This window comes from Etheostoma spectabile, unplaced genomic scaffold, assembly GCF_008692095.1.
Source record: "Etheostoma spectabile isolate EspeVRDwgs_2016 unplaced genomic scaffold, UIUC_Espe_1.0 scaffold00002529, whole genome shotgun sequence".
NCBI lineage: Eukaryota > Metazoa > Chordata > Actinopteri > Perciformes > Percidae > Etheostoma > Etheostoma spectabile.
Genome location: NW_022602910.1, coordinates 144,380 through 170,550, shown reverse-complemented (window position 1 = coordinate 170,550; position 26,171 = coordinate 144,380). Strand labels below are relative to the sequence as shown.

Genomic DNA, 26,171 nt, shown 5'->3' with positions numbered 1-26,171 from the left:
ACTCATACACACTGCTGTCTACTTTCTCTCCATGATGAGTACTCCACAAACTGCAACCCATCCATCTGAGTCTCTCTCTCTCTCTCTCTCTCTCTCTCTCTCTCTCTCTCTCTCTCTCTCTCTCTCTCTCTCTCTCTCTCTCTCTCTCTCTCTCTCTCTCTCTCTGTGTCTGTTAGGCACAAATCATATAAGAGTCTTTGCATTTTAAAAGCAGCTGGAATTGGCATTTAATTATTATTTTTTTAATATTCACTTGATGTTATTTCACTTGATGTTATAACTATTTGTTCAAGGGACCCAAATGTTCTGAAAATATTGTAATAATATAATTTAGGACAGCAATTACATTTTTGTGTTATGCTTTCAGATTACACACATTAAGTCAATGTTCTTAAACTCAACAGATTATTGTCATTTTACCATACTGTTAATTTTGTGTTTACTTGGAAAGATTACTGTATATTTCCACTTTGTATTTCCATTTGGTCTTAAATTTCATTTAGAATTGGTATTAAAAAGTCTTAAATTTAACTTGTTAATACCTGTAGCCACCCGTCTCATTACCCCTGTTCTGGCATTTCCGAGCCCCTAACATTAGGAAACCCTTCTGACCCATGTTGGTTATGAGTCTGCGGGGTTGTGTTTCAGTCTCAGCACCTCCTAACGGAGACTTTTGGCAACACCAACACTGACACTAACGTTGTCTCCTCCGGACGTCTCCTTCTCCGAGACTAAGCTACTAATGTTACCATGGGCACTACCAACAACGAGCGGAAGTTAGTTCAGGTCTAAAAATCAGTTCCTTTAGAATTGCTAGTTTTTGGGGAGGGAGGGCGGGGTCGGTACCTCAGCAGTGCCCTTGAGGTGAACTGTACCTCTCCAGTTACCAGTCCACACTACTCCAGTACATGTACTTGTCATTTTGGTTAGCAGTTGCCTGGTTGATGATTAAGGGAGTTAATGCAAAAACACTTATAAAGCAAAGTTATTTGCTAATTTGACTCAAGGGTTTCCCAACACAGAAGCGCAAAACCAATTTGCTTTTTTATGAAGGTGTACTGCTTTTCATTCACACCCAACAGTTTAGTTATTGTTCTCTCTTAACTCCTGCTGAGAGCAAAGAAATGTGAGCATGTCCTCCTTATTGTGTGTGTGTTGTAGTCCAGGCTATGTGTGTTCTACCAAATGTAGGCCAGAGCAATTATATATAAGGACGTATGTATAACCAGGCAGCCAACAACAGGACAACAACAGGAAGTGACACGTCACCCACAATGATTTTTTGAGCATCTCTGATTTTATTTCAATGCTTGTTGTCCACTGAGATAGAAGTAGGGCAGCCCAAATGTGTGATGAAAACCTGCCCATCGTTATTTCTTTAATTACTGCACAGTTTTTATGATGTTGGGTGACGTTTTCAGAAAAACAGTGTCATTTTCTGTTTGCATTAATTAGGAAATGGGTTCATTCTTTGTGTAGTTAAAAATCTACAAAATAGGGTCAATTGTTAAATTGTTAAATTGCTAAAGCTTACCCTTCCATTTTAATTTACATGTGTGGTTAAAAAGGTTTTTTCCTCATAAGAGTTTGTATTGTTGACCAATTATGTGCATTTCTTATGCCAGTTCTTTAATAGTTATTAAATCAAAAGCCTACATTAGAATTAGCATTTGAAACAGAGGAAACCCCAAGTGGAGCTACGATCTGAACTAAAGACAGTCAGTTTTATAAGCAAGCACAAGCCACAGCTGTGTGGGGCCTCGCTTCCCGGCTCTACCCTTCTGTCAGTGTGTTTACATGCAGTTTAAAAAAAAAAAGATTATACAATGCCCTGATTTCTCAAACGCCATGTAAACAACTTACCCTTGTTAAAATCTGAGTTCTCATAAAGCAGTTAACAGAGCTAGAGAGCTTCTTACTCCATGTATACATCTTAGCCAGGCTATGCGCCACCTACTGTTCGGGAGTTACTCCTGTTATTCTCCCCATTCTTTCCCGCTAAGGTGTACCGGGAGATAATAACCCAGCATAAACCGGTTATTCACTTACCCGGGGTCCCACCTTACCCTGGTTACTGCTGTGCATGTAAATGCACTGTGTGAGGTTGGGACCAACTGTAGCTTTGCCTCTGAGCGAGCCCTTCTCTGGTTTAATCATCAGCCTAACGGGGTCAGACAGAGCAAACCCAACTAAGCAGAAGCTCACGTGACTGCCTGGCTGTCTGAATGTGTTTTTTTACCTTTTATTTTACCAGCAATATTCCTCTTGAGTCTGTTTTACAAGCGAGTCCTGGCTAAGACATGAACTGACATAAAAACAAACAATCAATGATCAGAGTTTAGTAACAGGACATGTGCATTTAGTTGGCGTTGCATAGTTTGTCCACCTGAGGACGCTCTAAAATGTCCCTGTTTGTATTTTTAAACATTTTATTTATCAGAACTTTAATATATTTTGACGTTCCTCTGTTCTGTTGTGACAAAACAAATTATTATCATTATTTTAGTGAGAACTCATAAATATCTACAAATAACTAATGTTAGGGAAATCTGTTTATGTGTTGTAACGCGTTTCTGCATTTATTTATTTTTTTTAATATATATCAGCCGATATATTGGCATATTGATTTAAAAACATATCCGTATTGGCCATAAAAAACCTTTATCGGTTGGGCTCTAATATCTACATTCCTGGAAATTATTTATCTTAAATCTCATTGTGAAGATATTTTGTTAAAGCACCCATTGTCAACCCTATAATATCGCTACAATATTGTCATCGAGGTATTAGGACAAGAATATCGCAATATCTGATTTTCTCCATATCACCCAGCCCTATGTGTACGTTCAGAAGTAGTTTTAGTCGTCAGCAGAAAACTCAGATTGGACAGATTGTCTAGCTAGCTGTCTGGATTTACCCTGCAGAGACCTGAGGACCAGGTAACCATGGTCCTCAGAAATCAGCTGCAGGTTAGAACGCCAACACAGAGACAGAGGAAGGTAACAGACATCCGGCTGAAAAGAGGGACATCCAGCGGCAACGGAACAATAGATAGATGAAGATAGAGATCCAAAACAAATGGTAAATTATGGTGTTACAGCAGCAAAATCAGTCACCCAGCACAGAATATAAATAAAATGAAATACTTGGATACATACATACATACATACATACATACATACATACATACATACATACATACATACATACATACATACATGAAATAATAATAATAGGAATAAAATATAAAAACAAATATTCGAATATATACAGGATGGGAATGCTTAAATAGTATGCTAAAATGTAAATAAACCAAATGGGCAGGTTGCACTTAGTGTAGTATTGTGGTGTTTCAGAGTTTTATCAGCACCCAGTGATGACGTTTTAAAAAGTTTTATAGCCTGTGGTTGGAATGATTTCCTGTAACGGTCCGTGTGGCATCGAAGCTGTTGGAGCCTCATAGAGAAGCTGCTCCTCTGTTGGACCGGTGTGGGGTGGAGAGGGGGGTCAGGGTTATCCATGATAGATAACAGTTTGTTCAGTGACATCCTCTCCACCACAGCTTCAAACGTGTCCTGTTTGCAGCCGATCATGGAGCCAGCCTTCCTGATCAGTTTGTTCAGTCTGTTTGTGTCACTGGCTCTGATGCTGCTGCCCCAGAAGATGGCGGGGGGGACAAAACTCTGGCCACAATCGACTGGTAGAACATCTCCAACATTCTGCTGCACACATTGAAGGATCTCCTCAGGAAATATATAGTCTGCTGATCCCCTTCTTGTAAACAGCAGTGCTGTTGATCTTCTTGTTGTCAATGTTGACACCCAGGTATCTGTACTCCTCCAGCATGTCCACACGTCTTCCCAGGATGAAAAAAAGGGCTTGTTGCACTGGAAGTCTGTGGTGTATAAGGTGAACAGAAAAGGAGACAGCACAGTCCCCTGTGAAGCCCCCGTACCACTCACCACCACATCAGACAGCATATAGTCCAGGCGGACAAACTGGGGTTTGTCTGTCAGGTATTTAGTGATCCAGGAGACTGTGGACGCACCGACACCCATTACCCACAGCTTCTCACCTAGTAGCAGTGGCTGAATGGTGTTGAATGCACTGAAGAAATCAAAAAATGTGACTCTCACAGTGCTCTCTCCGCCACTGCTATCCAGGTGCAAATGTGCTCAAAAGATAGATGACAGCGTCGTCCATTCCCAGACGAGGCTGGTAGGCAAACTGTAGAGGGTCCAGAGAAGAACTCACCTGGGGCCTCGGGTAGGTTAAGACCAGCCTCTCCAGCACCTTCATCACATGGGATGTGAGAGCCACTGGGTGGTAGTCCTTGAGGCCAGATGGAGTCGACTTCTTGGGGACCGGGACCAGGCAGGACGTCTTCCACACTGTCTGCAGGCTCAGGTTGAAGAGGTACTGGAGAACACCATACAGCTGACTGGCACAGGTCTTCAGGACCCTGAATTGGAACGACGTGGATATCGACTACTATGGCAGACATTCACCGATACATTTTGGCTTAAGGATTCTCTGTGCCTTTTACATGTATGTTTCACATACATATGAACTCCCCTTTGTATCTGCTGCTGAAAAAGACATTTCCTAAATATACACAACAGACAAAAGGCAAAACTAAAAGTCGGTGACCTGAATATCAACAAGTACCATCAATAGGAAATATTCGATTATAATATGTCACTGCATTGAGAATCGTCCACATCCACATTGAGGTGCATCGATGCAGGGATTCATTTCAACGCCCATACACAGACAGGACCAAAAAGTTGCAAAAAAGTCAAACGTATACAGTAATGCATATGTTGTTGCCTTTCTTGGTTCCCCATCCCCTCTCTGTCTTCCCTCTTCAGGTTTCTCCTTCAGTGTTTAGAAGATCTGGACGCTAACCTCCGGAAGCTCAACTCTCGCCTTTTTGTCATCCGGGGCCAACCGGCCAACGTCTTCCCGCGTCTCTTTAAGGTCAGCATTGGTACCAGCTCTGACAATCCCATTTCAACATGGCTCATTTCTTAAACCAAGGAGTTGCTGCTTCCTCTTCAATCCTCTTCTCTCAGTTACAAAACCAATTTAGCTTGGATATGAAAGAGATTCTACAATTGTACAAGGTTCCCTCTTAAACTGCTGCATTACTAAAAGTATTGTTTACATTAAGAACTGACCCCAAAGCAGTTACATTAATGTAATTTTATTTAACATGAACACACAATGAAGTGCTGCTCCACAGACTCTACAGTCAGACATCTGGAGGTGACAGAGGGAGCCCTATAAAAATGGCCATGCCACTTTTTCCTTAAACAAAATGTAGCATGCAACTTTGGAGCGTTATTTTTACAAGCTATCATTACATAAAGGGGCGGGTTGAGTACCGAGACCCGGTGCCAATATGACACCGGTGCCTAAACGACTGGTATCTACTAGACCTAATTGCAACGTGGACTTGGTGCCTCTTAAATGTCTGCGCTGCTCTCTGGGGCTCCAAAACAGAGGTTAGAGGCAACAAATCGCTTTATGTGATGCCAGTTAATACTTTCTAACACTGCACTTGGCACGAGTATCGTTAGCTAGCAGCTGGATTAAACAGGGTTAAAATGCTGACAGATAAATGGTGTAAAGTGTGACTGAATTTCTCTGGAGAGGATTCCAACAGCAGGACATCCAACATTCTGCTGCTGCATTTGTCAGTAAAACAACTTAAATCATCACACTTGAAACTTGCCAAGCTTGTGGTGCATTCAAAGTTATTGTAAAATATCCTTTTCCCATCTAGTGGTTGTTCTTGTCGTTTACCAGCAATTTACTGGTGAAATAAGTTATTGTTATAAGTTCTTTAAAAAAAAAAATGCATAAATCATTTAATTTTGACCATATGGCCTTAGCAATAAACAACCATTCTTAAATATTACTGACAGTTTTTTTAGTGCTCCAAATTATCGGTTCAGGCACCATTTATGCACAGGCAGTATTGTTTTAACATCAGTAGCCAAAATATCTAAACTATACCCAACCCTATAGTTGGTACCAATGGATTCCTTAGGTCTTCTAGATTCAGATTATAGAGACAAAGATCAGTTCTTGAATTTTAGGAATCGATTTTGGATCATTCAAATGAAAATCAATTTAAATTGGAAACTTGAGTTTTTTTTTAAAAATCAGCCCTTTTCTTAAATACTTCATTGCAAATTGAATGTTGACTGACGATAACATCAAGCAGCATTTGAAGAAGACATGGTCTGGGACGTTTGGGTGGGCAAACAGTCTCTTTCTCTGTGTATTACAGGAGTGGAAGATCTCTCGACTGACCTTTGAGTATGACTCCGAGCCTTTTGGGAAGGAGAGAGACGCTGCCATCAAGAAGCTGGCCATGGAGGCGGGGGTGGAGGTCAACGTCAGAACTTCACACACCCTCTACGATCTGGATAAGTGAGGAAAATGCAAACATACAGGATGTTGGATGGTTTCAACGAGTACATTGTAGGACTGGGACCATATGCTTTTTTTCTCCAATACATGATTTGTATTGTAGATTGGATTTGTATTGCAATTTTAATTTATTGGAATTCTAGAAGTATTGGGATTACATAGTATTTGAATTTTCTCTTCCTTTTTTAACAAAAACAAAAGTTGAATAATACACTTCTAGAGATATCTCATGAGACATTTCGAAAAACTAAATCTTTTCTAAGAAGAATGCCCATCACATGTCAGGTCAGTCAGTCGGTCTGACATGTATTTCATTTTTAAAGAACTACATATCATGGATTTTTTACATTTTCTGCTTTCTCTCTGTTTTGCTGTAGTCGCCATCTGCGGTAACATATAAACAGCATAATATTTAGGAGAATAATTCGTAAAAAAAATAAATACTAAATATCATTTCTAGGGAAAAGATTTTTTTTTAATTGTCACATAAAGATTGCAATACATATAATTTTTTATTTTTCCCCCACCATAGTACATTGCTGTGCAGCCTGATAGGTAATTAGATTTATTCAATTTGGAATGTGAACAGGTTCTCTCCACCCTTCCCCAGGATCATAGAGCTGAATGGCGGGCAGCCTCCTCTCACCTACAAACGTTTCCAGACTCTGATCAGTCGGCTGGATCCTCCCGAGATGCCTGTGGAGACTCTGTCGGACGCCCTGATGGGCAGCTGTGTCACCCCCATCTCTGAGGACCACGGAGACAAGTATGGGGTCCCATCCCTGGAGGAGCTAGGTGAGGAAACAAACACACATTTCTGCACTTCGACCTGGACAGACTTCACAAGCCTTTGGATGTGTAGGCAGCAGGAGGTGAACACCTTAAACCACACGTGTCATACTCAAGGCCCACTGGCCAAATCCGACCCCTCACAAATTTTAATCCGGCCTGCATATCAATTTTGTTTCACAATAAATATTGGATTAGTTGTGCGCCAAACCAAAAGGACAAGAAACTTTTCAAACTGCAACACTCAGAATCACATGCAGAATTTGGAAGATTTGTCTGACTTTGAGACGTGAAATTCCCACAGTAGCAGAGAGTTTGCATAGTCAGGCTGTGAAACAGGATGCTGGGAGTTGGATGTCTAGTATACTTCAATTTTTTTGCTTTACTTGCTAAATTCTACAATGGCTCAGGAACGTTTGGGTGACATGTTTAGGGCTTTATGTGGATCAAATAGGCTAAATGTAATAATATAGTCAAAGATATTTTAGTTACTCAAGTTAGGTTTAGTTCTCATTTTCCAGTGTGGACCTTAGTGAAGTGGAGTTTGAAACCCCTGCTTTAAACCAACCTCTGCAAAGACAAAACATACTCCACTGTTTTAAACATAATTTCCAGAATCCACAGATGTACATTCAAGCCAAACTTCTAACATTCTTCAGTGTTAAATCTCAGCAGAGCTTTGGCTAAATAAATTTACATAAAATCAGAAATTCGAACTAGAATGAATACATTACGTAGCCAAATCTATAAAAGAAAAAAAGAATAATACTTTAACGACAATCCCTTCCAGGATTAACACGCTTGTAAATTTAAGCAATCCTTAAACTGTCAGTCCCATTTTTCTATTTAAAGGTGCGTCTGGTCTAAATCCTCACAAGGAATTGACCAGCTTCTTTGAGCGTCCATCCAGATGTCTGGTTTCCATTCACAGAAGTTTAAAAGGCTTCCACTAAGCTTGTGTGGAAACATACACCTGTGCTGCAGTGTTTTGACCAGGCCAGACAGCACATGGGTGCAACCCTGTATCAAAGCAAAGCTGATCTGATTGTTTTCAGGCTTCGACACCGAGGGCCTGCCAACAGCCGTGTGGCCCGGAGGAGAGACCGAGGCTTTGACCCGGATAGAGCGCCATCTTGAGAGAAAAGTCAGTACTGCCCTCCTGTTTTTTCCCCATGCATGGCGGAAATGAACATATTAAAGGGATATGAAAAGGATTTGAAGTGATAGTATTATATAAAGACTGTATGGTTTCTTGACATCTATACAGTAATATATCTATATACTAAGTCTAGTATGGATGTGTTATTATTTAATCTGCTATAGATAGAGGGTATAGAAAGGGAAGAAAAGAAACAAACTGTGTAAATGTGTGTATGTATGTATGCATCTGTGTCTATGCTGTGTAAATAAGTGAACCATAAGATTTTGTATTTACTAAAGGATAAAAGTAGAGAAAGGGGGTCAGACCTGATAAGTTGTTTATGAACTTCTTCCTACTACTTTTTGAACATGGGAATTTTTTTTTTGAATGACTTTCAATTTTTGAAGATTTTTTATCAATGATGTCACTGTAGGACACTCAAACCCTCCACTGAAATATATTTAGTTTTTTTAAACCCTCTGAGGTCAAAAGATACACTGGCGAGTCCAAGTGATGATTAACAACACTCTTACTCAAAAAGGGATATTACAAAATTACATTTTAGACATTTATTTACTGTTTCATTCATATATTGCGCTACTTTTTTAACCCAAGACTTTTGTAAACTTATTTCAAGCACCAAAACAATTAAGTATAGATATATTTTCACAAGAGGTTTCATAAATAATTCTACTTTAGGGCCAAAATTATCTCTTTACACTTTGCTCTGGGACAAATTCGGGCGTCACTAAACAGAAAGCTGAGTTTGTTCTGTAAGTTTTGACAGGGATATATGCAAATACCCTCAAAAGGAGAATTCAAGGAGATTTCTAAAAATGCCCTAATACCTCAGAGGGTTAAGATTGATTATGTTTTTATTCATAACTGTGCCCTGTATCTACCATCTCTCATCCATCCATCCCTTCCTCCCTCTCTGTCGTCTTCTAGGCATGGGTGGCTAATTTTGAGCGTCCCAGAATGAATGCCAACTCGCTGCTGGCCAGCCCAACCGGCCTCAGCCCGTACCTGCGCTTCGGCTGCCTCTCCTGCCGCCTCTTCTACTTCAAGCTCACGGACCTCTACCGCAAGGTCCGTTTACAACTCCTCCAGTGCGTCTTCTCACTCTGTGTGAAGCCGTTTCATAGCAACTACTAAATTAAGAGTTTAAGAATTTAACTCATATGCACTTTTAGGGCTAACCCTAATTTAAAATGTGGAGACTTAAGCCTAAAGACATATTAATGTTGCTAAAATAAATGGTATTTTACTAAAAGCTCTGTCACAACCAGAATGCCTACAGTTCATACCATAGCTTTATGATTATCTTACAACCATAACGTACTGTACTTAAAGGATTTTTTTTTAAATTATTTTTCATACCTGGACCCTATTTTCCTATGTTTTTGTGTGTAAGTGACTGACGGGAACAACAATCTTTGAAATTGATCCAGTATCAGGTGTGAATGCTTGAACCAGCAGCCACAGACGGTTTGCAATGTAACCTTAAGGGGCAAATTGTCAATTTCATCCACTAAAAGTGCTTCTTTTACCACTTACAGGTTATTATTCTCTTGTTGTCTGACAACATTATGGAAAGGATCCCTACAGAGATAGACCTTTTTAAAACCTCTTTGAGACACTATCTGTATAACCAGAAACAGCTTTTAGGTCACTAGTGCTAAACCCATCAGACTCCATTTAAAAAAGCAATACTTTTAGCGTGTATAGAGCCAACATTTTTTCACATGGAAATCTGTAAACTCTGTGTTTATTCCAACCAAAACTAGAGTTGTGATGGTTGGAAAAGTGGGAACATAGAAAAACAGGGTCCAGGTTAAAAAAAACGGTAGTTATCTAATATTCTCAATTCTCTTCATGTTTATTTTGATGCAGGTGAAAAAGAACAGCTCCCCTCCACTCTCCCTGTATGGCCAGTTACTGTGGCGGGAGTTCTTCTACACCACGGCAACCAACAACCCGCGCTTCGACAAAATGGAGGGGAACCCCATCTGCGTCCGCATCCCCTGGGACAAAAACCCTGAAGCGCTGGCCAAGTGGGCCGAGGCGAAGACCGGTTTCCCCTGGATAGACGCTATCATGACGCAGCTGAGGCAGGAGGGCTGGATTCATCACCTGGCCAGGCATGCGGTGGCATGCTTCCTCACCCGGGGAGACCTGTGGATCAGCTGGGAGGAAGGGATGAAGGTGAGGGATGCAGAAACGTTAAATACAGGATCAACAGAGAATATAAAAAGATTCAAGATTAATTACTTTAAGGATTCAATAATTTATTGCCATGCAACATATGCCTACCATCCACTAGAAGACTCTGAACAGACATTGTAAAGACTAAAGTGTCATCACACATCATCTCACATCTAACGTTAAAGACTGTCATCATATGTAAAGACTGGGGGTCTTCAGGGTCACACATTGCAAGACTACAACAAGATTAGTTTTGAAACATATAGCAAATTAAAGTGAAAATTATCTAGCAGCCCATTTAGACCCTAAATGAAGCAAAAACATGTAATTTAATTATAATAATGATTTTATTATTTTATTTTACCAACCTCTGGTGGATTTCTGAGGACTGTGCAGTACTGTACCTGCTCTCCAGGCCTCTGCAGGGTAAATCCAGACAGCTAGCTAGACTATCTGTCCAGTCGGAGTCTCTGTTGACGACCAAAACTACTTCTGAAGTAAACATGTTCCACCAAAACAAGTTCCTTCCGGAGACTATTTGGCAGAGGCACCGTGGCTCCGTCCAGACTTTAGCACCTCCCAAGATGATTGGGATTGGTTTAAAGAAATGCCAATAAACCAGAGAACGTTTTTCTCCCATCCCAGAATGCTGTGTGGACTAGTCAGACCTTCGACAGTGCTGTGGAGGAAGGTGTGCATCAAGTGTAAAACAAACGTTGTCTTTGTGTTGCAGGTCTTTGAAGAGTTGCTTCTGGATGCAGACTGGAGCGTAAACGCAGGCAGCTGGATGTGGCTATCCTGCAGTTCCTTCTTCCAGCAGTTCTTCCACTGCTACTGCCCCGTGGGCTTTGGCAGACGCACCGACCCCAACGGGGACTTCATTAGGTGGGCGCCTTTTCTTGGAATCACAATAAACATCCTTCTTTCCTCTCATCTTTTTGTTTTTGCCTGTTGGTCCATTTTCTTTTCTCTAAAAACTGAGCTCTTTAGTGTTTTGGATTCAGCCATTTCTTTTTAAAACCATTTCAGTGTTCACAATGCACTTCTTGGTGTGCCTTTAAATTATTTGTGAATGTCCCTTTGGCAATTGTGTACTTGTGCGTATCTTTAGGTGTGATAAATTCTTCTCTTTCTCTGGATGTGGCTCTGTGTTTGTGTTCAGCTATCCCTCTCCCATTTTGTAGATCATAGCTGATTGCTTTTAAGATGATCAGTTGAGCAGTTCTCAAGCCCCCGCCTGCCTTGGATGGAGGTCGGGGGGCTGAGTTGTTAATTTGCTGGTCGTTGTTTTTGTGCAACCCTGAAGGACTGGACTTTGCTCGCGCCCCTGCAGCACCCTCTGGGTAGCTTTGTAACTTGGTGGCATCTCATTTTGTCAAAAGGGATTCTGACCACTTGGTAGGGAATTTAAAAGGCCTAACGTTACCTGTGCGTAGGGCTGGGTAATATATTAATATTTTATCAAGATATGAGACTAGTTATACACAAGACACAAGTGTCTTTTTCTGGTTTTAGAAGCTGCGTTACAGTAAAGTGATGTAATTTTCTTAACCAGATTTAGTCATCATATCCACAACATGAAAGTTTGTTTTTTCTAAAATCTAATTGTAAATATATTTTTGTGAAAGCACCAATAGTCAACCCTGCAATATTGCCGCAATATTTACATTTATGTATTTTGCTAAAAGATTTTGTGAAATTGTATTCTCTCCATATCGCCCAGCCCTAGGTGCCGTGCCACACAAAGCCCCTCATCCCATGCTTTGTGAAATGTTCAGTGGTGCTCTGCTTATGGGAATGTAGCCCTGCCGGTTCAGGCGGACCTGGGCGGAGATCTTCCTGGCAAAAAGGTTGTGGTCCCTTTTGTTGAAATGTGGGGGCCAGCCCAGAGTGTGGTGCTATGGTTGTGGGAGGAGACAGTCAGCAGAGGGGCTTTAAAAGACAACAACCACAGTCTGAGGGAAAGGAGGAGCAGGAAAGAGCTATTTCCTCAGTCCACCACTGTGTGATGGGGGGTGGGGGAGGGGGGGTTGAGCTGTGAGGTATAATGGAAAACTTTTGTCATCAACTAGGTATCTTTCGTTTTTAGTACATATTTAGCCTTACTCACTCTTGACTGACATTAACTAATAGTGTGTTCCATTAATCTCGGAAGCCAAAATTGGGAATGACATTACATCGGACTTGAATTCATTTAATTTAGAAGTTACATTTTTCATTGTTTTCATTAGCTGAAGCCAAGTTAGCCATTGTTAACAATAATAGTTTATAACAATGCATTAGGCTGTTTTTTGTGCATACCAAAGGTCCACAGATAGAAGTTGGACAGGACTGCATGTATGACCATTTAGCAAGACGCAAATAAGACAAAAGTGCTAATAACTGTGTGTTACTTAAGCGTTAAGCCAAGTGTTGATGCATAGGGCAGCTATGTTGGACTGTTAGCTCGGAGAGTTGGTTGCTCAAGTTCCGAGCTTGGGGTGTTTCCTACTGTGACCTCAGAAAATCCAACTTCCGAGTACAAATGGAACGCACTATGAGGACGCAAAGCACTTTCACAAGAATCACATTCAGATACAGTGCATGAGCCTCAATAAAAGGCCAGCGAAAAGGAAGTTTTATAGTGGTGTGTAAGAAAGAAAAGCAGATGTTTCAATGCAGCAGCTTTCCACTATACACCTGCTGTAATGGGGGGGGGGGGGGGGGGGTTACTACCCTCTGCTTTCTAACCGCGTGTTACAGTATTCGTCTCCTAGCATCATCGACCCAAGTGGCTGTGACCTGTATAGCGATGGGGCGGTCTCCATAGCAACCGGCGCATCGTCCGGTGTGTGTGTGTGCGTGTGCGTGTGTGTGTCCACAACCCCCCCTTACTGCACTGAGCACTTTCCCACAGTTCCACCCCCCCCTTCCTTTGTCCTGCCTGTTCTGCCCCCGACTCCTCGGACTCTGTAAGCTCGGACCAGGTGCAGTAGGTAGGTGGCCTCTCTTTGTCACTCGGAGCAAATCCACGACGGCCTAGAGGAAGGAAAACAAAGCTTTAGCAGGTTGGAATGGTACTTTGAGATGTTGACTTCTCTATCTTGTTGTAGTCAGCGTTTGATTGGCTTAATATCTCAGAGGATCACCCTTTTTGTTTTCTGCTGTGTGGCTGCTACACACCACACCACCTTATAGTAAATGTTGTTTGGCTCCAATGCCCCCCCCCCTCCACGTTTTTACCGTCACGTCTTGAACTCATTAAGCACTGTGATGGTAACTCACTTCAGTGCTGCATTCTTTAAAAGTCCACACAAGAGTTCCTTGTAGACTGGCTTTGTACTTTGTATGATTTACAGTGTTTGCAGTGATTGATGACCACCAGCATGCTCTGTTTTTCCTGCATAGAGAAATTTTTGACACCCCCAAAAGGATTTAAGTTACAGTTAAAAGTATGAAAAAATTACTGTACAACTAATTAATTAAATACAGTTAGGAGCAGATCAAATTTAAAACCTAGTTTCTATTTATATAAATTTACCGTTAGTCACTTTGCTTGTAAATGTCTCCTTGTGTTCCTTCTATTACAAGGAAACCTAATTTGTTATACTAAATTGCATCCCTAAAGTTCTTTATGCTCTCCTACATTTTTCAATTTCAGAGCAAATCGTGCTGCTTGGGATACAAATGACAGCCAAGCCCTGTTCACACTAATCAAACTTCACTTTATATTTTAAATTGTCACCTGCCTTCTGAATTTTCTGTTTTCCTAGAAATAAAGACATTTCACCATAAATTGGTGCATAAAAATGTATTAGAATAGAGACAGAGCACATTTAAGTCCCGCCCCCAGCGGAGGGAAAGAAAACTCTCTGCTCTCCATTGTCTTGTATTGGATGAAGGTTTTCTCCTCTTTTTTGTCTGCTAGCAAAAAAATTCCTAAAATATGAACTACTAATAATGTAAACAACCCATAACGTGAAGGTGCTCTAAGCAATGTAGGGTGATATCAATTCTTTAAATATTGTCAAACAAAACAGAGGCTAGCTCGCCCCTCCCTCTTCCTCATCCGTCACCTCCCCCTCCCTTCCATGCACTAACCCTCCAACCCCAATCTCCAAATCCTTGTCGGTTATTGGCTGGAACACTGTTTATGTTTCATGGTGCAGGTGGGCACGGTTTGTTTCTTGTTGTCGTTTGTAGACCTTGGGTTGTCTACAGAGGCCGCGTTTTTTACAGTGTGTTCTGGGAACAGGCAGCTAGCAGATAGTGAGGAGATGTTTTTACAGTGTCTTCAGGTGACAGGCAGCTAGCAGATAGTGAGGAGATGTTTTTTACAGTGTGTTCATGGGACAGGCAGCTTGCAGATAGTGAGGAGATGTTTGTTACAATGTGTTCAGAGGACAGGCAGCTAGCAGATAGTGAAGAAATGTTTGCTGTATGTGACAACAAATGTTGTAGCCTAAAAAACACGACATTGCTTGGAGCACCTTTAAGCTTTTATAAGTTGCCAACCTGAAAAACTGAGCTTTTATGAAGACAAGAGTGGATATAGACGTGAGGATTCAGCAGGAAAAATGGGAAGACAGTGGGATCCTGACATTAGCTTAATGATTAAACGTTATGTCCGACATTACATGTGTTAACTTGCATATAGTTAGCCTAAAACGGACATTTGGATATTTGACTTAGTAACAAAATGCTTATTGCAAAAGGTAACGTCAGACACATTGTTAGGATCAAGATCCCACAATCTCCCCATTCTCTCTGCTGAATCCTCTCGTCTGTTTTGTCTTCATAAAAGCAGTTTTTTGGCTTGGCAGCTTATGAAAACTAAAGTTCTGGATTCCACCACACAGCAGCTTTTAGGCATGTTTTCTAGCAGACAGACTAAAAAGGAGGAAACCTTCACGTAGGGCTGCAAAATTAGTTCAATTTGAATCACGATCACAATTTTGGCTTTCCACGATCAAATTTGCGCGATCGAGCAATATTTTAAATGCGTCATTCCGTTCATAGAATGCTCTGTTTTTTTGCAGAATATCATAGTTCATAAAAATGCAGCGCAGTGACGATTCACACAGTCTATTACTGTTGTTTTTTTATACATCCTTAGCTGTGTATTTCAGATAATTTTCATGTAAACATGTATTGCAGCTGTATGTTTTCAATCTGGGAAGAAAGCCCTGTTTTTGCATTTAATTTTAATCCCAATCTGTTTTAATGAAAGGGTGTCTGTGACCTTAAACTGAACATTTAGTCCACATTGTAAAAAAAAAATATAGAGGTACAATGTAGTATATCGTGTAGAAGAAAACAGAGATATGATTTTTAGTCCTGGACTAGTAGAAGCACAATATAGCTGTAATATAGGTAAATAGCCTATAGGCTATTTATAACTACTTTATTTGACAATAAAACTTGTTATGATTACTTTCAACAAACAATCGTGATAATTAATCGTAATCTCTATATTGATGAAAATAATCGTGATTATCATTTTGGCCATAATTGTGCAGCCCTATCTTTATCTGTATGACGCGATGCGCTCTGTCTCTATGCAGATGAAATGAAGTCTTTGACGCTCACAGTATCCCTGGGGAGAATCCCCAAACCTCCCATACTTCATGTGTGTCCCCATAAATGTCCATCCTGAGCCAGGAAAAAACCCTGTGCATGATTAGCAATGAGATTAATGGAGGAAAAACATTTTCTTCCTAATCTTTAAAAGAATAACCTGTAGCATACCTTGCATACCACTCGTGGCCTGGATTTCCTCTATAATCTTCCACATTGGGTTGCCACAAGCCTGCAAATCTGATGTCTCCCTGTGCTTCCAGACGATACTTACCTGTCCTCCGAGGTTTTCCTGCTAAGTACATCTACGACCCGTGGAACGCTCCGGAGTCCGTCCAGGCGGCCTCCAAGTGCGTGATCGGTGTCCACTACCCAAAGCCTATGGTTCACCATGCGGAGGCGAGCCGGTTGAACATTGAGAGGATGAAGCAGATCTACCAGCAGCTCAGCCGATACAGGGGACTAGGTAAGAGAGCAACACTTTAACACACTGCTGTGTTCAGGATTTCTAAAAAGTCTAAAAAAAAGTCTTCATCCATCCCTTTCAACTGGCCAAATGGAAACAATTACGGACTTTTGCTCTCTTTGTACTCTGAGGAATTCACATCTGTCTTTAAAAAACAAGTCCTTTCCTCTCAAGATAGAAAAGTAAACATGTTTGGGTCTTTCAGGCCTGCTGGCATCAGTGCCATCCAGCAACGGGAACGGGACCGGAGGAATGATGGCCTACTCTCCCGGAGAGCAGCCACCAGGGACCAACAACAACAACTCCCATTGTAAGTCTTTGGGTTTTGTGAAAGGCGGTATATACATATACATTATTATTATTAAGTCAGTTTTATAATATTAAAGATGTGCGCTTGCACTTTCTTTCCGTTATGGTTGTTGCCGTCATAGTAATTGTGTGGTAAATCTACCTATGACAATCAGGCATATGTTTTTGTCTGTAATTCTTTTTTTTAGTGTCCGGAGTGTCTGGGAGCTCTGTTGCCACGGGTAACAGCAGCGGGAGCATCCTGCTCAACTTTCACAATAAAGAAGACATGGGGCCGAGCACCACCCAACAGCGATTGCACCTACACCAGCAACAGCAACAACAGCCACAACAGCAACATCTACACCAACAGCAACAGCTTGGTAGGGCATCCCCTGACATGAGTGCTTTTTTGTCTTTTGTTTATATCAGCAAAATCTTGAATGACTTATGATTACAATGACTTTGGCCTTTCCAGTTGCACTGCCCTTAATGCACATTTCAAAATGATATAATATAGCCTCTTTCCGACCAGAGGGATTTTTGTAGTTCCTAGAACATAACGTTCCTAGAACCCTTTTTTTCTCGTGTTCCAACTGGACCAGTTTGGGGATTTTTAAGTTCCTCTGACCACAGTTCCTGTAACTCTTTCAGCTCCTACTTCAGGGCACTAGGGTCTTTTCCCTTTTCCACATAGGAACCTAAGTCAATGAGGGTTGGGTGTCCTGTAGAGACAGACAAACAATGAGACAATTTCAACAATTTTCGCCATCTTATTCATCACTAAATTTGCCTTAAAGTTTTCAGAGTTGAGAAGCTCCATAAAGTGATGTGACAGCCATTTAGCGCACACACACACACGGCCACAGTGCAGCAGACAGAGGCGGGGGAGAGAGAGATACCCGTGTCTCTTACATACATTAAATTTAGTATTTAGTTCATATTTCTTTTTCGGTGTATTTGTTTTCTGATTTTAACGCTATAAATACCGTTTCTTTGTTCGCGTCCCTCCCTTACCCCCCCCTACCAGATCCTATGGCCACTTGGCCAGTGCGAAAGCAAATGACAAAAGCGTTTTATAGGGAGATTTGTTAATAGAACTGTTAAGAAATGGATTATTCCTATAACTACGTACCTATAACTACCTGGTTGGAAAGCGGCTCATGTTCCAAACTTAAAGTTCACTTGTCTGCTTTTTCTGGGTTTCCTGACTAGTAATCCCACCCAGTAGTGGGAATTTTTTGTTTAATCACTGGCTCATTACTCAAAGGTATAGTTTGGCTTGTATATGTATGTGCTAATTCACCATAATCAGTGTATTAGTGGTCAATATACATTATATACACAAACGTTCAACTTCAGGGATTGCTCCAGTGTTGCAGGAAATTTTGCCGGATGCATCTCTTTTTTCAGATGTCCATCACCTTCCTCTGTCTTTGTGTTGACGTTCTAACATCCGGTGGATTTATAAGAACAATGGTTTACTGCTCCTCAGATCTCTGCAGGGTAAATTAGGGTTGTGCCGATGTACGATATCATCTTAGCCACCATCATGATGCCCCTCTGTTAAGTGAAAGTGGGTCAAGTTGTAATGTACTGCCCCTACATAGCCATGTAATTCCTTTCTATTTACAGAGAACATTTAAATGTCTGATCGTTTTTATGTCAGCTGTTAGCCCTCAGTAGTAGAAAGGGGTAACCCCCCCCCCCCCAATCTACTGTAGCTAACACACTGACTATGGAGAAGTAGCCCATACAACCACACATCAAAACATCTGAACTATTCCTTTAGGTAGTGTGATATAATGAAATACTGCAGAAAGACTGAAGAATCTAAAAGTCATGCATTATTTTTTTTTGGGTGAATATTGTTACATTATGAGGATATGATGCATAACCTTTGAGCTCTCTCATAAACCACTGTTGTGTGTGTTTGATGTGTTTGTTGCAGGATACCACTCGGTGCCAGACACCAGCCAGACCATCCCCAGCAGCCCGCTCTACCATGAGTTTGCTGTGCCTCAACACCCAGGTGAGAGAGAAGCTGCTGATGTTCTGGGGAAGCATTTCAATAGAAATGTATAGTGTGTATAGATGCTGCCACAAGAGGGCCAGACTGTTCTTCACCATTACACTACTGTAGTGTGTGTGTGTGTGTGTGTGGTGTGTGTGTGTGTGTGTGTGTGTGTGTGTGTGTGTGTGTGTGTGTGTGTGTGTGTGTGTGTGTGTGTGTGTGTGTGTGTGTGTGTGTGTGTGTGTGTGTGTGTGTGTGTGTGTGTGTGTGTGTGTGTGGGGTAGATAGTCTTGTGTTGATGCTAGGGCAGCACAATCTAATTTTTTTTGTCTTCAACCCAATCAGCTGGCGCTATAAACACGTCACAAAAGACACTGATAGAAAGAAAAAGATATTGAAAGAAAATATAAGTCAAAAACTGCACTTCAGAATGTAACTGTCATTCTTCTATATTCTATTCAAAGTTCAATTTAATCAATAAAAGAATGGTAGAATTGATTTTCTGCATATATAGAGGGTCAGTCCTTGATGCAGAGGTTAATTTCCAATCTGCGGCACTTTCCTGCATGTCATTTCCTCTCTCTCCCCTTTCATATCTAAGCTGTGACAATAAAGGCTTAATGCCAAAAAATTACTTTAAAAAGAAAATTAATTATTTCCTCTTATTGGTTTTAAATTCAAAAAGCAGTTAATTTTATTTTGGTGGAATACTGAAAGCATCAGACAAGCAGAATTGAGTTCACTTTAATATTTGTTAATTTATCACAAGTAATATAATCGCAATATTCAACAATGTTATCACTTACATTATTTCCCTTATATCGCTCAGCCCTAGTTGATGCTTATACTTTATTCTTGTTTTGTTTGTTTATGCGTTGTTCTCATGTTATGCTTATATATTTGTACTTTGTGTGTACGTGTTAGGGCCTTCATAAATAAATTGCGGTTAGTAATTGCCAACATCAGGTGTTTCCCAGTAGTGGAAGAGCAACGAAGATTTATCTAACTAGACCTCAAAATAGGTTGATCCAGTACTCGCACGTCCATCCAGTAGAATGTTTCTGATAATGAGCATGTTTTTCTTCCATCCAGGACTACTACTACAAGGCCGAGGCAGCATCACAGGGAAGCGGGAGCGTGAGTCAGAACGGGACAGCTCGGGGGAGAAAGAGGTGGCGGCCTGCTCCAGGCACAAGATGCAGAGACAGAATGCACAGGTCAGGCTACGGCTCAGTGTAACACCCAATGTCTTGTATGGTTTAGATGACATAAAAACTGAAGAGAGAACTGGTTATGGAATGTAAATAAAATGTAGCCTTTTTGCTTATGTTTGATATGTTTGAAAAAACCTGCATCATCACTGTTTTGTCATTTTAGAACCGTAAGGTACTTTAAGTATCGGTTCTGGTGACATCCCTACGTTGTACCCGGTGTATACATGCACAAATACCCTGGTTAGTCAGGAGTGCTCTAGGTCTGTTAACCGGGTTATGGGACCTCAGAGTTTAACCGGGGTAAGGTGTGTACACGGGGTATTGCCTAACCCGAATATAATCGTGTTTTTAAACTGAAAGTAAAGAAACTGACTGATGCATGTTTTTTTTTTTGGTTTATATATCCATTTTCGGGCATTTCCGCCTTTAATTGATAGGACAGCTGGATATAAAAGGGGAGACGGGGGGAAAACATGCAGGAAAAGATCACAGGTCAGACTAGAAGCCTGGTCCTTCTGCGTCAAGGCATAAACAGCTACACATGTGCGTCCGCTTCACCAACAGATCTAACCCAGCCACTGCCTGACACATTTATTAATAGAAGAAAATAATAGAAACATCGTCAGTAAAATGCGATACAATTCAATAGCAGCACGTCCAGCAGCCTCCAAAATGATGTAAATGTGCTGTATTTATATAGCGCTTTTCTAGTCTTAACGACTACTCAAAGCGCTTTTACATCATACAGGAAACATTAACCATTCACACACATTGATTCACTGTGGCCGAGGCTGCCACTCATCAGATAAACACTTACACACACTCACACTCCGATGGCACAGCATTGGGGGCAACTCGGGGTTCAGTGTCTTGCCCAAGGACACTTTGACATGGGACTGCAGGGCCAGGGATTGAACCACCAACCTTCCGATTGGCAGGCAACCGCTCTAACACTGAGCCACAGCCACCCCATGATCACTTCTTTGAATCAACACCTCTAAAACAGTGTCAACGTAAAACTGAACATCGCAGCAACAACACAGTCTGTTGAATTAGACTGTCTTAGTTTTAGCTCGGAGTACCTAAAAAACTGGCAACTAAGTGTACCATTACTTGTTTAACAAGATAGGTGTTATTTATTAGACCATTGTGGGCAATGCTGCAAATTAAAATGTAATTGGATTCTATTTATTTATCAGTGTGATGAAGAACCTGCTGTCTGGGTATTTTATCTATAAACAATTTCTCAATTGATTATAAAAAATGTATTATATATTAATATTATTATATATATGATGTATCATTATTAAATTACAGCCCCAAATATAGGTAGGTAGCTGGCATGTGCTAATACGGCCATCAAATGGAATAAAACAGCAAGTTTAGGTCAGTGGCATACCCGCAATGTCATCACTCCCTTCCCGTGTGTGTGTGTGTGTGTGCGTGTGTGTGTGTGTGTGTGTGTGTGTGTGTGTGTGTGTGTGTGTGTGTGTGTGTGTTTACAAAAAAGCCGCTGATGCGTGTCGCTCCTTTATAATTAGGAATGGGATTGTGACAGGTACAGTATATCTATCTCCTAAAAGTAAGAGTGTTGACAAAAACCCAATGACTAGGCAATCGCACAACAGAGACTGTGTGTAATGTTTCTCTGCTCCCACTACAAAGTCAATATTTTCATTGTCACACAATCTGTCGGCAGCAGAGAGTCACCTATGTAAATGTCAGCCTGCCATAAAGTTGCCATGCTCACAATAAAAAATACAAAACAGCTGTTTGGATGCAGGACACTAGCTATGCAAATCAATGGTTTGAGTAAGCAAAGGAAACTGGGAAAGGAAGGAGTGCAGGGGAAAAAAGGAGTTGCACCAATTTCTGCAGAATTTGAAAACTGAGGTGTACAATTTTTCTCTCTGTAAAGTACTCTTCTGCTCTGATCTAACATCTTCAGTTACCAGACCTGCGCTCCCTCAGGAAGAAAATACTAGACCAGAAATCTTAGAGCATCATGGGTCATTTTGGCCATGTTCTTTCTTGTATATTCTGACACCAACAGACATTTGAACACCTTCAGTACTTCTGCCATTATGCTCTTAAATCCTGCTGATGGCAGCAACCTGTAACATTCCGGGCTGGTAATCCTGGGGAAGTATAATGTTTTAATTAATGTGGTTATTACTTAACTTAATTTTTTAATTTTACTTGAGTTTATAGTTGATTAATTTTGGCAGCCTGCGCTTGCGTCAATTTGTTGACCTGCTGCTACTGACCTGTTGGTTGATTGAACGATTGCGACGGTGTTTGAATTTTATGTGACTGGTTGACTGCAAAATTGAATTTGCCTTTAGGGTTAAATTAAGTTGTTTGAATTGAATTGTTTGTGTTCTCTTCTCCTTCTCTCCCCTGCAGACGACGTAGAGCAGGCGCTGACGGGCACTGATGGGACGCCGTGCCGCCGGCGGAGAGAGGGAGTCCCAACATTTCCCACCGGTCCTCCCAACACACGCAGACACCCCTGCCTCAAACTGCTATCTGTCTGCACCCCCCTCCCCCCCTCCCCCCAAAGAAACAAAATGCCTCAAACGTACCATTCGTCAAATTATTTGTTAAAACAAAAAAAAACTAAAAAAAAGAAACTACATTATTGTCTTAAAACTGACGCCAGCAGCCAGTATACAGTGTGAACTCTGAAGCAGCTATAAATGTTAGTATTGGAATATTTAATTATTTTTTTAAAGCTGCAAATACACTCAATTAACCCTTGTGTTTTGTTCTCGTTGTTGACTATTTGTCCTTATTTTAACATTTTGGACTCTTTTACAACATTTAAAAAGCTTTTTCAGACGTTTTTGTCACTTTTTCTAGTGTTGTCCGCCAGGTTTTTTATTGTGTTTTTTTTTTCCGCGCTTTTCCCCAAAACAATTAACGCTTTTCCCAACATTTTGTCATTTTTTATCTGCATTTTTGGCACTTATTCTAACATCCCATATTCCTGTATATAAATAAAACTATATAAAAAAAAAAATGGGTCCAAGTTTTACAGAGGACAACATGAGGGTTAATCACCTTATCTGAGCTGGCATACACTGTAAATGTGCTTTAACTACAGCTTTGTGGTATGCACGTCCTAATGTGCTATATCCCATAATACTTGCCTGGAAAACAGCATAGCCTTCACACATGCTCAGTCCAGGAATAGTTTGTGGTTACAAATGTAATCTTTGAACATTGGAACACCGCTGTGTATACATGATATTTAATGTGTCTGTTTCTCTTGTTGTCGAGACGTATCACGATACTTCTGACCAAATACATCAATGTTGATGTTGCGTCGCGAAGGCATAACTTTGCGTTCAAAATTAGGCGGGGTTTCAAATCTCCACTTTTGAGCAAGATTTAAATTTCTCAATACTGTGATATGACAACAGTCTGGTAATTTCACTTTAGTGGGATGCAGCCTGTAAAACCAGGAAAAGAAATCACTTAAATCTGTTTCATTGGATTAGATTCTAGAATTAATTGCTTTTCCTTGGGTTCCAGGATGTCAACACTGGATTTCATACATTACATTAACATCGGTTAATTTGGCCTAATGAATTTGAGCAAGTTGAAAATATGAGTTGAATTTTACACATTGTACTTAGCATCTGAATTTGGTACATTACATTTTTTGACATTGAATTTTATATTCTGAATTTGTGAACTTAGAAAAAAAAGGCAAAAATGAGTTGTGTAAAATTCAAAGGCAAAAAGTTTCGGGTACATTACTTTCAATGCATGAATATTCAGAGCTAGAAATTCAATGGCTTTTTAATTTAAAATCCAATGAAACAGATTTACTTCCATGCACTTGTGTCACATCACAATATTACGATATCCAAAATGTAAGAGGATATCCAGGCTCATATATATCGATGTGGATATAATATCTAAATATTGCCCAGCCCTACGTCAGACCGGTTTTATATTTTACCTGTTTACAGTGTGTTGCTGTAGATTAGTTAGGAGACACGTCATCATGTCAGTCTTGGCTGACTTTAGACTGTGGAATTGTGGGTAAAAGAGTTGTGTAGCTGAACACTAGAGAAGTTAACATTTTTCTTAAAAGTAAGCGTCAAGTTTTGCTGTTTCTCTTTAGGATTGACAGTTTTTTGACAGGGATGTCAATGGCCAGAACCGGCCCACCAGAGGTTCTAATCAGGCACAGAAGCGCGTCCAAACAATGTTTGACAAAAATCCTACTGAAAAAGTGATTTCAGACATGTAGTTACTATTTTAATCATAGACTTGCTAAACCTAATACATCATAAGTTTAAGTTTAAGAAGCTGTTTAAAAATGCTGATTTCCTTTAACACTGGTGTTCTGTATGCTTATTGAGAATTACAGAGAGACCATCTTCATCCTTAGTGTCGAGTGTTTTCCCACATTAATAATCATGTGCAGGTCGTCGCTGTTGTTTCGTAATGATTTGTTATAAAATAATTATATTTTTGAACGGACAGCTGTTGATCAGAGCCTGGACAATCCTCTGCATTAGTTTCTCAAAGATTCTGCCTGCAGAAGGAAAACTAATCCTTTGGGAGTATCTCTGAGGTACTCTGTGCAGTTGGGAAAAGTCTGAACATTTTTTAGCTGTGCAACACGTTCAACAACCAAAACCACGTGGCGGTTTGTTTGCGAGAGGCTGTGGAGGTAACGTCTGTCAAACACCACGAGGACAGAAATAAAACAGCTGCGCGCAAACTCCTCAAAGGTGTCACTTTTTTTTCCTAAGATTTCTTATAATAAACCAAAAACTTGCTGAACAAAAAAGGAAGTTGGATGGACACAATCAAAGACAAGGGACAGCGTCTGATTCAACAGAGCCTATTTCTGTCAGCTGAATAGAAATCCTGCTGAAGAACGATTTCTACTGCTGCACAGGGACTTCACCTTTATATATTTATATAAATGTGTGTATGGCTACTTGTGTTATTTTGCAACCCACATTTACACTGACAAAACAAAGTAGTGGATATACAACCGCCGCAAAATGACCACAACCTGATACATGGATTGATGGTAGACACACGAGAGGGGTTGCAAAATGGCCGCTGTAAAGTTTTCTAAAGGAGGATTGTGTAACAGCATCGAAAAGACCAAGTTGGTGTCTTATTTAGATGCATCCACCCTTCACTGTGACCATCACCATGGTTAGAAGAATGTGTGTAAATACCCCTGCACGTACAGTTCTCGTAATAAAGGCAGTGTATGTTTGACAATTTATGATAGATGCAAACACGCACATTTATCATGAATTACTAGGTTCCAGCACGAGCGTTGCCTTTTACGCTGGCACAAATCATTTGAACGCCGACGTGAGTGCACACATAAAACACACACACACAGCCGTCTAAATGGTTAGGCAAGAGAGTGAAGTCTGCATAAAGCCCCAATCTTTGTTAAAATTTGACAAAAAACGTATTTTTTCCTGCAAAATGAATATGATGAATAAGTTCTGTCAACTTGATCTCCTATGTAGATGTTATGTCCTACGAAGAAGATAATAAGGATCCTGCGTAAAATCACAGAAGCACACAAATCAAATGGACCAACATGGACAAACTCTGCACTCAGAGCAGACCCCAGAAAGACAGCATGTAGGCCCTTTTTAACACTCAGTTAAAGAGTTAATTTCCCATTAATTATTGATATTAAACGCCTGCAGATTGCGGCTGTACACTAATGTACGGTGGCAGCTTCTAAGAAGGTTCTGGTTTCAGTGGAGTGGCGGTGAGTCGTGCAGAGGGTGGAAGGGAGGGGGAGATAAGAGTATTGTATTATTTCTGTATTGTAATTCTGTATGTTCTCAAGAGGATTTAAATCTTGTTAGTCTTGTTTAGTTTGATGAAGGCTCAAACAGATGCTATCCATCATTTGTGTAAATCTCTTTCTCCGTCTGTTTTTGTGTTTTCTTGTGCTAGACCAAGTTCATGACAGGGAATAAAACTTGTTACAACGTGACACCTTCTCCTTTTGTCTTCTTCTGTGGCGTTTTTTAACCGGTAACTGCCGTTTTA

At 40.6% G+C, this 26,171-nt stretch overlaps 1 protein-coding gene across 1 annotated transcript in view; it reads left to right on the top strand.

The window, feature by feature from the left end:
• LOC116675970 (cryptochrome-1) overlaps positions 1-23,977 on the top strand; it is a 45,214-nt gene extending 21,237 nt beyond the window's left edge. The window contains exons 3-15 of the mRNA XM_032507418.1: positions 4,872-4,980; positions 6,299-6,441; positions 7,052-7,236; positions 8,286-8,374; positions 9,320-9,460; positions 10,265-10,576; positions 11,310-11,461; positions 16,396-16,598; positions 16,804-16,908; positions 17,096-17,269; positions 18,838-18,918; positions 19,993-20,117; positions 22,521-23,977. Of these exons, the coding sequence (XP_032363309.1) occupies positions 4,872-4,980; positions 6,299-6,441; positions 7,052-7,236; positions 8,286-8,374; positions 9,320-9,460; positions 10,265-10,576; positions 11,310-11,461; positions 16,396-16,598; positions 16,804-16,908; positions 17,096-17,269; positions 18,838-18,918; positions 19,993-20,117; positions 22,521-22,529 (1,828 nt within the window). The 3' untranslated portion in view covers positions 22,530-23,977. The remainder of the gene's footprint in view (positions 1-4,871; positions 4,981-6,298; positions 6,442-7,051; positions 7,237-8,285; positions 8,375-9,319; positions 9,461-10,264; positions 10,577-11,309; positions 11,462-16,395; positions 16,599-16,803; positions 16,909-17,095; positions 17,270-18,837; positions 18,919-19,992; positions 20,118-22,520) is intronic.
• The last annotated feature ends 2,194 nt before the right edge of the window (positions 23,978-26,171 follow it).